This window comes from Melopsittacus undulatus, chromosome 7 (genome assembly GCF_012275295.1).
Source record: "Melopsittacus undulatus isolate bMelUnd1 chromosome 7, bMelUnd1.mat.Z, whole genome shotgun sequence".
In the NCBI taxonomy this organism is placed as follows: domain Eukaryota; kingdom Metazoa; phylum Chordata; class Aves; order Psittaciformes; family Psittaculidae; genus Melopsittacus; species Melopsittacus undulatus.
Genome location: NC_047533.1, coordinates 60,992,539 through 61,006,535, shown reverse-complemented (window position 1 = coordinate 61,006,535; position 13,997 = coordinate 60,992,539). Strand labels below are relative to the sequence as shown.

Genomic DNA, 13,997 nt, shown 5'->3' with positions numbered 1-13,997 from the left:
TAAACCCTTTCATCTGTTTGTATCTCAGACTTTTTTTGCTGGAACTCCTGTATACTTACGTTCATATTTAGCAGGTATGCTATGGAAAGCTTTCTACATTTTGTTTAAGCTCAAACAGAAAGTAAATCAAGGAAGCATTGCAGTTTGCTTTGTGAAGCAAGTCAGATTAGACTGCAGTGAACCTTTCTGACCTTATAAGCCATGAGTCCCTCTGAATAAATTTAAGAACACTTACAACCTTAAGCAGTGAGTACAAATAATACTTCCATAAGGTACTAATATACACTAATACAACTAATATATAGCTAAGTGGCAACATTTTAAAGCACCTCTTTTGGTTACTGGAAGTGTTCATCCAATTTCAAATAACTTGCACAGAAAACCTTTAATTTTTTTCTCTAAAATTAAAATATATTTGTGCCAAAATGAAGCAGAATACAAAAAGAGTGGGTATTTTCAACAGCCTGACTTAAATTTTTGCAACACTGGGACTCCGTCAAAAACAGCTATGATAAAACTCTCTCGCTGCCACCATCATCAGCATGATGGCAGTGGTATAACCTCATTTATGAGTTATTAACTTTGCCACATCAATTATTCAAAGGTCAATAGGGAAGACTGGGTCATTTATGTATCCTACACTTACCAAGAAAAAAAAAAAGGAATTGTGTTATGTCAAATTGATATTATACTGCTCTCATCAGCACAATAGGAATCTGTAAATACTAAATTCTGCTGTTCAGTATGTAAAGAGAAATACAACTTCCATACTCCAGTAGGGGTTGGTATTAGCAACGATGAAGAGGGGGTAAGCAAGACAGCCAGAGATTTCACAGATATTTGCTGCCAGGATAGGAAAGGTGACTCACAAATCTTGCATTGCATTCCAAACTGTAGAGAGGAATGAATCTTAGCAGACAGATTTCTGTGCATTTCCCAGGAGCATGACTGCTTCTAGTCCATCTGCAATCCTATCTCTTTCCAACCTTAGACCCTGTCCTATTATCTTTCCTCTCACCTCACCAGTTTCAGATTGTTTTGCTGCTGGAAAGGAGGAAAGGAAAAAAAATAAATAAAAAATAGCATGAAAGAAAAGACTTCAGTTCTCACATCTACCTGAGCAAAGACGTGACCCTTCTCAGAGCTATAGCTATAGAGAAATTCCTGAACATCCCCTGCCTACACTGAAGTGAGCTCAGTTAAATGCCACCTGTCTGGAAACAGGCTGCTAAGATCTTTAAAGTGTCTACCAAAATGTGTCAACTGCAACTTTTCAAAGTGTTCTACTAGACTGAAGTTTAATAGATTTGTAAAAAGATGGCAAAGACAAATCCCTAAGATACTAATTTTATTTCTCCTGTCAAATTTCAAACTTCTGCTCCAAAGCACTGGCACACAGAACTTCCCCCCAGAAGTGTTTAGGGTTTGTGATCTTGTTTTGTTGTTCAGGGTTTGGGTTTTTCTTCCTCTATCTGGGGAAGATGCTCTTCTCTAATCTTGCTTCAAAGGCGGCATAGAAACTAATAAATCAACACATCAAAATGCTGGAAAGTTTTGTTAATTTCTTTTTCTTTCTTCATGGGTAGGAAAACAGCTGTGAATGGGATTTGCTTATGCTTTTCATAAATCCAACATGAAGCTTCTCTTTTGACTTTTGTACAGGATGATGAGGTCAGAAAGAAATTTGGAGTGGGCTAGACAAAATGAAGGACACGAAAGAGAAGACAAAGCGTTAGCTGAAAGCAAAGTGGAATCTGAATCTTCTGGGCAAAGTTCTCTAAATATTTTATCTAATAAAGGCAAATAAAAGATGTATTTCTGAAAATTTCAATGGGCATGGTTAGATTCTGTAAATACTTAAAATATGTTCATGGGTATATTACCATCTCTTTAAGATCCCATTTTACATAGTCAAACCACCAAAAAGTATTTGGGATATTCCCAAAGGAAGAGCAGTCAAACACTGTGCTGAAAATAAGAACAGAGCCTCCTGTAAAGAAAAACAAAACAAAACCCACAAAAAGCAACAAGACCCATGATCCAGCAGTCCCAAAGACTTCAGTTGTTTCTGGAATACTTAACAGCTACAATCTTTGGTTTTGTTTTGGTGTAACTTGGGGGTTTTGTTGTTTGTTTTATTTTGTGGGATAGGACCCCTTTTTTGTTTGGTTTTCTCTTTCTGCACACAATGGCACTGGTAAAAATGGTTAGAGTGGGAGCAGAATCACTGACAACACAGATAGGACATGAATATTTTTCCTCCAGAAAAAAAACCAAATTGTGCAGATTAGGCATAAATGTAAACCACTATGAAGTTTTAAGTTAAAATCTGCTTTTAAATATAGACATAAGAGAAAAGGCACTGATAGTTTGAATATGACAACAGCATAACACAGGCACCTACATAAACTGATGTTCTTTTTGAAGATTATGCAAGGATATTTATGGCCTGAATTTCTTCATGCTTCTCATTACCTATATCCACATTCCAAGCTCAGATACACTTCCCTAAAAGGGTGAATCTCAGATTTATCACAGCTGAGAATTTCAGGGTTGGCTATAGGGTTGTTGTTTTTTTTTTTTTTTTTAAGATTAGGCATAATGATTTCTGCATTAAAATTCTGTTTTGTGGAAGTACATTTTTTTTTAAAACTCAGAAGTGGCTTTTTTTTCCTACTGTTTTCTGGTTTTAGTAAAAAAAAGAAAAAAGAAAAGAAAATACTTCAGTAGCATATTTTCATCCATGACACACATGTGGGTAAGTGCAGTAGCTACTTCAAACATGTGGAACTAAACTGACTTATCTCTCCCTTATCCTTTCACTGATAAAGTGGCTCCTTCAAACTGACAGTTTTACAGACATTTGCAAGAACATAAAAGAAAATGCAAATAGATCATCTGTCTAGCACCCTTACAGTGAAACCTTATTGTTTATTCAAGGTCCCCAAGGGTCTGAACAAATAATGTCTCTAGCAATAAAATATTGTTAAAGAAACAACTTGGGCAAGATCCTCATGCTTTTCAATATACAAAGTACGCTTCGCAATACACAAGCAGTGCATGGTATACTTCAGGAGAATGAAGATAAGGTATAAAAAAAAGAGAGTTAAGTTGAATTAAATAATCATACCTCAATTTTGCACAACAGACCTACCACACATAAATACACTGATGCATTTTAAGAAAGGATTATCTAACAAAATAATGAGCTCATTCAAAAATACACTTCCAGGGCTGGAAGTGTACAATGCAAGACTACAATGAAAGGTTTTACAAGCTAATATAAGAGATCTGTTATATAAACACATCTGTAGGTTAAACCAAAACAGATTTCATGAAACAATGGTGAAAACTTCTCTAAAGACAAGCTGCTTTAAAACAGTTTTTATACTAAAACAGTATTAAACCACTTCCATTGCGTATCACTGGCACTCAGGGTTTAAAAAGGGCCACGCTGCTTTGTTAACTAGCCTTCAACTACTGTCACTGTAAACTTGGAAGTCTCTTTGAAACGGTTACTATAATCCAATGAATTTCTTGAACTACCTTCTGCACTGACAGTAACTCACCTCACATTCATTTTTCTCACTTTAGCTTGTCTCCCACTAATTTATTTTATTGCAAAACATCAAGGTTATTTCCATGTATGTATAAAAATCCACAAATCCAATTCTTTGCAAAACAAGCCAAATGTGGAAGAAAATATACGTTTTCCTACACACAGGACTAGAATTCAAGAGTCGCAGCTTTTTTTATCTCCTGTTAGTGCTTAATCAGAAGTTTCTTTCAAGCATCCACATTGTTTTCCACCTCAGCCTTTCACATGACCTTGTTTATGAGTTCACATTTTGGAGAACAGCTACGTCTCTGCTCAGGAGAAGCACAAATCATGCTGGCAACTCTGTGGCTCACAGGCAAAACAAGTGAAGCTCAAGGAACTTCAAGTAAGAGGGGGAAGAAGCAGGCACCAGGAATTGAGTGGAACTTACCAGTGTTTTCTGCACTCAAAGTGACAGTAAAGACAGGATGCAATTCACTAGTGCTTCCTACAGAAATTTCTCATACTTCCTCTTTATAAAAATGGTATTGAACAAACATTTTCAAACTGAATAGTGAAACCTCAAGATTGCATTGTTTAGCGTGAAGCACTAATAAAACACATGTGAAATCCCTGAAGTACGTAAACAGAGAAACTCAGAGCATCAGAGAAACAAGTCAAAAAAGTTCACACCACTTCAGAACATTACAACTGTAATCAATGAATTATTTAAAAGGAAAAATAAGAGACAAAAGTACAAGCATGCCACTAGCATGTTAGTAACAGCTCAGACAACTCTGCCAAGCCCTGCCTACTCAAATGTTAGTCCTGATATTAGTCCTGTCTTTCCAAAATAGCACTTCCTGGACACAGCATGCGTAAAATCTCTGCATCCAATCTCACAGCCTATGAGCCCACCCAAGGAACAAACAACTCAGGTAAATTCCTCCTCCTCAGATTATTACTAATAAATACACTCTTTTGCTCAATACCACCCTCTGTAAGAGACAGCCATTGGCTCAACATGGGCCACAAAAGTGTTTAAGTTTCTCCATTGATTCCAAGATCCAGTTCCAGCAGACCAACCACCCAAATATCGACCGTGAGGAACAAACTGACAGGCAAGTTTAGACCACAAGGGGCACATTTGTATTCAGGAAGTCTTTTGGTTCTGTGAAGTACCCTGCAGCTTGAATGAGGAAAGGTGAAAAAACTTCTCCTGCGAAAAGGCCAGGCTGTCTGAGGCCAAAATATGTTTTCACCCTCTTTCAAAGTATCAGAGGAACAGAGTGAGCTCAGATGGTTATCTTTCCAACTTGTCAACACTTTCTATTTGGTAGGCCAGGACATGTCACACCCACTTGATATGAGCTTAGGACAATCTTAAGGGTCAAATACCTGAGATATTCACAGACTTTAAGCTACAGACAACATGCAAACTTCAGAAAAAAAATATTGGTAAGGGGGTTGATCAAATCTGGGCAAACACAAATGGCAACGGAGGCATCTGGAAGCACACAGACTGCCAAATATTTCAACATAGACCCTACTTTGACCAAGCAATTCTGACATCACGTCTATGGGTGGAGGATGCTCACATGCTACATAAAACTTATTTCCAAACTATGCTTATGTACGTATTACAACTAAAACACTATTACTAAAACTATTGCTGTTTAATCCCATTTCAATGTCTGTATTTCCCTTTCACTTCTGGAGTGAAATGACTCAAGTCTCCACAGTAGAGTACTGTGTTATTGTATATAATTTACATATATAAAACATATATAAGGTTCTGTTTGCTTGATAAGTTTTTAAAAAATATCAAATGCATATAAAACCAATTTAAAAAAAAAATCTTTGACTTTAGAAAAGGAACAGCTGAAATGCATTTTTAAATATAATTCAATAATGCTTACATAATGCTCAATATCTAGCCTTCATACGAAATGCGACAAAGCCCCAAATTTATACTCACTACATAATGCCCTAGTCTCTGCACTTTTTAGAAAAGGATTTAATTATTTTTTCTTAATTACAAAAGCAATCAGACTTACAACTAATGTTAGCTGAAAAAAAAAAGAACAACATTGATTTTTGCTGTATGGAAAAAAATAGTGAAAGACCATGTGATTTGAACTTGGGAGGGAAAATTATACACATTGTACTTCGGTTTTTATCAAAAGCTCACTTATTGCTGCTTGCATCTTCAAATAAAAAAAGGCCTTGTATGGATCTATTTCTAACTTAAATGTATGCAATTTACATGGGCAATTTAAAGGTAAACTATTCCAACACTGCAAAAGTTTTGTTTCCGTGCCATTATTTTACTGGGGAAAAAAAAAAAAGAGTCTCAGGTTTTAATCTGTTTAAGGCATGATTTCATTTATTCCTTTACTTTTTAATTAATTAGATTGCCAGTCTAAACATGTCTACTATTTTTAATCCTGATTAGTTTCTTTTTATGCATATCAGTTCAGATTACATGTCCAATTTTTGCCAAAAATCCCAGACATGCTGGAAGTCACACGGTTCCAAACTATATTAGTATTGTTTATTGTCTGGATTTCTTATACATTCTACAGGCATAGGAACACTTATTTTTTTTCATCTATACGTTCTTAGAAGTTTGACTAAATCTGAAAATCAGTGTTCATCTCTTTTGTTTCTATTGAAAGCAAGTGAATACTGACTTCAGAAATGTAATATTTAAGCCAAATCTAACCTGGGTAAACCAGTAAGAAGTTAACAAATTAGCAATTATTTTAAGCAATTTCAATGTAGTTAGGTTTTCTTAATTTTAAAAAAGATCAGCTGCTCAGAGCCGGCCTTACCCAAAGAACTGTGAAATTTTAAAAGACAGCTAATTTTCCCAGTCTCAACATTACCCCTAGGCTAGTATAGTGCATTTTCAGTGACTAAAGGTTCCTCCCTTTTGCAAAGAGTAGCTTTTCTTTTACCTTGGCAGGAATAAAAACTTTGTGATTTTCCCAAGAAATGCAATGGGCAATTGAAGATGGCAACAAATGTCTTCCAGACACACGAATACTAGAGGACATGACAAAAGATTACATTTTTTCCCCCTCAGTCTTTGCAGTTTGGATGTAAGCTCATAAAAACAGGAAGCAAGACACTCAAGCATCAAAAAGAAACAACAGTAATCAGGCACAGATTGAGATTTCCTTGATTAAGATGCATATACGTTTTAAGTCTTATGTTAAACTTCATGGGCACAATTTTAAGTTTCTACACAGCCTTGTGACGTAAACATGGCTAAGTAGAAAAGCATGCCTTTGACACAGCATATAAGGTTAAACATCTCATACAGAACAACCAGAAAGACTAAGGGTTCAAAGAACCACTTGCTTATAAACAACCTACTCAATTTTGTCCCCACTGAAAAAACTGTCCAAAGCAATTAGCTCAGCATCAACACTGAACCTGACCTAAGGCTAAAGCTATCAGAAACACTTGCGTATCATTTTCAGTCCTACTTAGCACTAACACATCCTTGGAAAAATATCCTAAAACTTATAAATAAGTTTTTATTTTCCACAACAAAAAAAATCTGTAACAAAAAGCAGTCTTTCAAATATACCACATTTATATGAAATATAAGTTAATATAATATACCTGCTTTACAAACCACGAGAAATCTTGAAATTGACAAATACTGCCCATTTACATTTCTTCTAGATGAGGGCAAAAGGAGAACCCAAATAAAGTTCAACTTTTTTTTTTAAACACAACACTACTGTTCGTTGAGGTTTGGGTTTTGGTTTTGTTTTTTTTTTATTTAGAAACAGTTTATTTTTACATTTGTGTAGCTATAGCATCAAAACTAGGAATAATAAAATTATCAGGGTATAAGCTCTCAGAAAATATAAAAACATGAATTCTTACACTCACGAACCCATATAGTATCTATAGGTCCAGTTTCATCTACAGTCACATCTATTTTCTGGTGAAGTATCTGATAGTGGTCTTTGTTAGAGGCACAGATACCAAATGCAGTCCTGCAAGTTGCTGTGACAAAGATACAAAGTAGTATGCAGGATACAAAGGTCTCAAAAGTTCTTTTGTCTGATTTGATGAGCTAGGAAACTCCAGCAGTTAAATAAAAAAATAAGGGCAAAAAATCCTTTTCCCAGCTTATTGTCACATTTTCCCCTAAATAAACACAATCAGCAGTAAGTATCAACATTCTTAGTATAAGTGAGACTGGTACACAGACTGGTCATATATATACACACACTAATCAGTATTACGATAGAAGGCAGCTAATGACTTAATGTCTGAAAAACAACTGTTCTTGCCCTACAGTGTTTTGAGATATGGGTAAGTATTAAAAAATTTCACCTTCACATAACACATAACAAAACCCACATAATAAGAACTTGTTAATTTGTATTCAGAGTGATGGTAAGAGAGGGAGAAGCAAGAGAGGAAGGACTGGGATTTAAGTTGTTTCATTTCCCCTTACTCACCAGGAGATTCTCCTGACAAATCCGGGGCTTGTGCTGAATCTAAAGAAGAAACCACGCTGACAGCATTTGTAGGAATACCCACAGCAGTCGTAGATGAGGAAATGGTTGATTTCTTTGGTGGTACTACAACACTCCTAGGTGAAGACAAATAAAGATTAATAAATGATACTGTATGAAGGTTCACACATCATTGATCCTTATTTATATATGTAGCACATCCACTTATATGTCCTGCAAAAGTACTGCTCCTCCTGTTTTCTTTTTCCATCATCTTTGATAATCTACCTCACCCTAAACAACACTTTACCCTTGTTTAGTTTTAATGGTACACTTTAATATCTCATCCAGAAAACCCTTGACAAATGAACACAAAGATCAGCAGAAGTGACCTGTAAGTAGGTTTTACTTTTTACCTTAATTTCCCTAAGATTTGGTTTTAAACTTCAGGCAATTATTTACAAAAGATACCACAGCATTCAAAAAAACCCACCAAGATAAATTATCAACACTGAAGGTTGCCTTGACAGTATCTAATGCAGAACAGAAGACTAACTGAAGAAAGATATACTAGCGCTAAAAATATCCTAACACATAACTGCATGCACAAACATTCACACATCTTAAAAGCAGGTTAAGGCATGAATTTGAGTAAATCTTGTAAATTGAGTTTTACTTATATAACAAATAAAAACATTCTTTGAAGACTGAATCTCCATCTTTCATACAGGTTAAATGTCAAGCCTTACAGTAAGCATTAAAGATTACACAAGAGGAAAAGATGCAAAGTGACAAGCTAGGCATGGAGATTTATCTCACATGTTACTAAGACATCTATTTACACTATACCAATTTCAATTAAATTGTAGTACTTTATTCCAAATACCTAAAAGGCCTTGTTAAGCCTACATTAAAGGCATTTTTAATTGCAAGTTAGCTCCATAAACATGCGAAAACCCAGCTAATGAGGTAAAGAGTACAGCTGATATATAATGCACTCCCACAGCAGCGCTTACTTTTAATTACCTGGTGTTAACCGTAAGCCGAAAGTCTTCAACATTCAATTTATTTAATCACATCTTTTGTTGACAGTAATATAACTACACACTGAAAGTAGTCCCTTAATAGCTTTAAAATATTCATTTTCTAAATAAAATAACTTAGAAATTTGACCCAAATTCAGGGGTGGTAATAACAACCAAAGAAGTTCTACAAATATTTCTAAAATAGCTCCTTCTAGAAGAAGAAAAAAGGACTGTTAGTGGGCTCCCTTCTTTAGTCCAAAGGATGTCACAGAAGCTAGACCACATTACTGATTAAATCAACCCTCCTTAACGGCAGGAGTAGGTATGCACCATACTTGGAGGCAGTACATGTCATATCATTATAAGGGTGACTGCTAATGTTAACTATACACTAAAAAAATAGAAGTAACAACACCTGAGCCCCAAGTCAAGCTACAGCACCTAAACAATGAGTTTCGCTCATATGTTCATGTCAGTTCCTCTGGAATACGAACAGTGAACAAAAAAAAACCTAAAAAAACCCCAAAAAATCATATATATAGACTGTCTTCTAAATTGTAGCCACTCTATCAATTGCATTACCCAGGTATAAAGAGGAGATCTCTCGCTGGAGATTCTGTGACATTGACTGTCTGGAAACTTACTACTATTATTCTGTAACACACATTCAAATACCTGGAAGTGACTGGGAATTTAATACAAGTTTACTGAGCACAAGATGCACCCACATGTGTTAAGGTCAGGCTGGATGTGATTTTGGGCAACCTGATCTTGTTGAAGATATCCCTCCTTATTGCAGGGATATCAGACTAGATGAACTCTGAAGGTGCCTTCCAAAACAAACTAAACTATTCTATGATTCTGTTCTATGGTTCTATAACTTCGGAACATTTCTCAAACATTCAGCATGGAAGCCCAGGTGTGCTCACTCCTTTACAGATTTTAAGTAGAGGTTTCCAATTCAAGAAATACCCATAAAAGCATACAGGTATTTTACAAACACGTATCTACCCATGAGCACTCTGAGAAGAGTGCATGAGCTGGAAATATTTCTTTTCACAGCCACTAAGTTACGGAAACAATTATCCATTTGCTGTTAATACACACACAATTATACTGGGTGTAAAGCAACGTGAGAATATTCAGTGACAAATTCTGGCACACGTATAGATAGCAATAGTGTAGATATAGGAAATGTCTGTTCAAAACATATCATTAATGCAATTAATTTTTAAATGGAACACCGTAAGTTACCTTGAGGGTAAAAACAAATCTTCTAGAGAAGTTTTCTATTTTCAGGGCTTAAAGTCAGTCAAAGTTCTCTCAGAATTAGAATGGCTGTCCCCTCTGAATGCATCCAAATGCTACTGATCCTATCTCTCTGACTCTATTAAGAGCCTCAAGAAATACAGGCAGTATTTTAAGTCATAAAGGGCAAGCAGGACCCACGCATTAAAAAAAAATATGCAATTAGCTGAACTTTGATTTTATACATTAGAACCTCCCCCTTTCATATGAAAATAAAGACATGAACATGCTGGAAGGATCATGAAGGAATTTTAGAACAGGAATAATGTTTAGTACTACAAGAAGCTCCTCACAGGGCAAGTCAGAGTCTTGGAACTGCATGGGAACAAGGAAGCCTGTGTGCAGATGGAGCTGTTACCTTAACACTGCTCATCTGCAGCTGACAATGAGTGGATACACACACAAAAATCCCAGCTACAACAGCCTTCTATTTTCTGTGCTGTTTCTGACACACAACACTATATATTATCATTCCTTCCTGTAAACTTCTACTGACCTTCAGAGTGCTTAAGCATAGTTGCACTGAGGGAGTAGTTTCAGCAAGTTGCCAGACTCTCTATAACTACCCAAGGAGAGGTGCATACAAGCAAAGGAATTAGACATCTGAGATAGACAACTGTAAATGACCATAACAGTCCCTTTTGCCTTTTAAGATCTTTTGTATACCTTCCCATCTTCAATTCTATACAAGTCTGGGAATGTAAGTACAGCTGCTAGTCTCATTTTCAGTAACTTACTTTCCGTGAAGTACATAAAAAAAGGAATTATTTTCTAACACTTCTACCATAATTTTCAGTATCTAGTAATGGCATTCACTTTAAGGAAGATACTCTGATTAGTAACACCAGGAATATGGCACTAACACACAGCTGCAAAGTACAGCTGTTAGCACACTTTTGGTTTTGGGTTGTTTTATTTAATTACCCAACACCATTCCTTTTGATTTAATTCAAGGAATAAAAACTACTACATAGAGGTTTCAGACTTTGAAATACAGGAAGTATGCTGCCTTATAAACAGTACACATGGGTGTACACATATATTACAGTCACAGTCACCACATGCTTTGGGCAAGAAACACTGACTCTCACAAAGTTTCCTGAGAAATTTAGGTTGTTTACCATATCCCATTGAAAAAACAACACAAAAAAGCAAAAAAAAAAGACAGCTTTTAGCTAAAAAAGTTAAAAATAATAAATATTACTTGATAAATTCTATAGTAATTCTCATATTTAAAGGTCATGTTAGATCTTGGTCCCTACTGTTACAAGCTTGTTTAAGGATTCAGAGTGTTCATGATGCAACACAGCTGAAGATCTGCTGTGCTCTGTAACTATTCAGTAAAAGGCAACAGTATGGGGGCTGAAGAAATTGCTGCTTCACATTCAGAAAAATATAACCTTGGAAGAAAACAGAGGCTTTGAACAACTCACTATAAAGCTGTTTTCTAACCTCAGCCTAATTCTGAACAGAACTTAAAAGACAGTGATCTGTGATAGTCAACTGAAATGATTCCGATTTTTCTGGCCAAAATAAAACAGTATTTCCTTCTCCGGACAGCTCTGTCAGTCTGAAGCACACAGCCAAGAGAAACACTGGATATTGTCCAAAAGCATGATGTAAAGAAACCCTCAACTCTGAATGTACTTTCTCTCTGTCTTCTGGTCACTTGCCATGACCTTCTGATTCAAAAAATCCTTAAAATAGTTCAGGAACAACAAATCAAAACATTTAAATATCTTAATATGATTGCTTTATAGCTACACACTGCTGCATTAGTTGCAATGCAATGTTTACGACTGTCCTTTTAATGGTGAAATGGACCAATGTTACAGTTGCAGGATTTGTTTTAGGAACTTTCACTTCCAGGCCCTCTTCAAGGTAGGAAAGTACAGCTCATCAATCACATACAGATTCATATTTGCCACATACTGGAAAGCAAATGAAGATATTTGAAGCATAAACATAAGCCGTGTTTATTTATATTCTGAAATTCTTACATCTTTCCTTTTTTTGTGTAGTAATATGGTATTTTCTCTGAATACTGAAGGGAAAATGCAACAGAAATACTTGCCATTGACCATCAATGTTCCTTCACATTCGTCTTTCAAAAGATTATTAAATGCTAGCATAAGGAAAATGAATGCAGTTTGCAGAAAGAATGAATGACAGAATGGAAAAAAATCAAAATTAAGTATTCTAGTAAATAAACTATGTGGAGAACATGGAGTGTTTAGTGTATTAGTAAATCAGGTCAATTTGTCAGAGAAGTGTCTTAAAAATTAATGCGGTCTCAACTTCTCTCCAGTAACAGGGCACTTGCTTTTAAAGAGTACAGAGATAAGAATCCTTTTTTGTGGCTAAACTGACAATCATTTCTTAAATGTGCTACATGTATGAAAATATTCATCAATAAGTGTCCTTACACTGTATTTCCTCAGACCTACAGAATTATGTATTCTTAAAAACATCTTTTATCATGCATTACTTTGGTCAGAATAACAGCGAACATTAAGCAAACTCACACAAGGGCAGACGTGTCACATGGAAGAAAACTGTCAATACATTTCACTCAACATTCACATTATCACACCATTTCAATTAATTCTATACTTCTGGGTTACATTTGAATATAATTATATCTACTATCATAATACTCAGATACAGGAGGTAGAAAATAAAGAAAAATGCACAAAAAAAGTATTCTTATGGTGTATTTCAAGCAGACCTCAAGCAATATGGTAAAAATGGAAGCTTAGTTGCCTCATTTACATGACTGTCTCAGATGTTGTGCCTTTTTTAATTTAAAATCAAATATTTAAGGTTTAACATAGGAATTTACAGCACATGAACTGATAACACAGGTCAGGCATAGTGAGAACGAGCCACCATAAATACATCTTAGCTAGAAGGTCAGTGTGTTATTAGTCCCAATTATGCTGAAGCGTGTGGCAGACATTTATTCACTGCTGAATGAGCACAGACCACTGAGCTGAACACTGACTTCCATCACAGACAAAGGCCTATGCAATAATCATCTATTCTGCCAAAGTCTATGAGGATTTACTTATGGAGCACTGTCTTGGTTTCAGAGTATGTATTCTTCTGTTACAATATAAAGATACAAAACACCTATAAATATCTAAATTTTCAGTACTTTTTCCTAAATCTTTTGGGGTTTGTTTTTTGAAGTTGGCAAATCTGCAATTAATTTTAAATACATTTCAAGTTAGAAATATTCCTTGGGTGCTAGTCAAATATTCCTAATACAACAGGGGCCAGGCCAAACTGATGACCTCACTGTGATTTAAAAATATGTACATGAGCTCTAATTCCTCTTGACAAACAAGAATTTATACAGATTTAATTCCCAGCATTCCATTTTTTAGAACTGAACAGTAACATAGGTGACAAGTTGTCTGTTTCCATATGGGATAAGGTTTTAGGTCAAACCTAAAAGAAATCAGTTTTGTTCCAGGCTACCAGAATGATGCCCACTGCATGGCCCCCATTTAATGAGCAAAATGCCAGAAAAGAGGGTGAGACTTATTTTTACCTCTACTTTATGAACTAATGAAGAAGCTTGTCATGGCAGTGTCCTTCTATGGGCTCTGTTTCTACAGCTAATAACCATTCCTTTAT

The 13,997-nt window shown here is 35.5% G+C and overlaps 1 protein-coding gene across 3 annotated transcripts in view; it reads right to left on the bottom strand.

Annotated features, from left to right (window-relative positions):
* LRBA (LPS responsive beige-like anchor protein) overlaps positions 1-13,997 on the bottom strand; it is a 395,364-nt gene that overhangs the window by 291,047 nt on the left and 90,320 nt on the right. For all 3 annotated transcript variants that reach the window (XM_031046772.2, XM_031046774.2, XM_031046773.2), the window contains one exon: positions 8,026-8,159. In XM_031046772.2, coding sequence (XP_030902632.2) covers positions 8,026-8,159 — 134 coding nt within the window. The remainder of the gene's footprint in view (positions 1-8,025; positions 8,160-13,997) is intronic.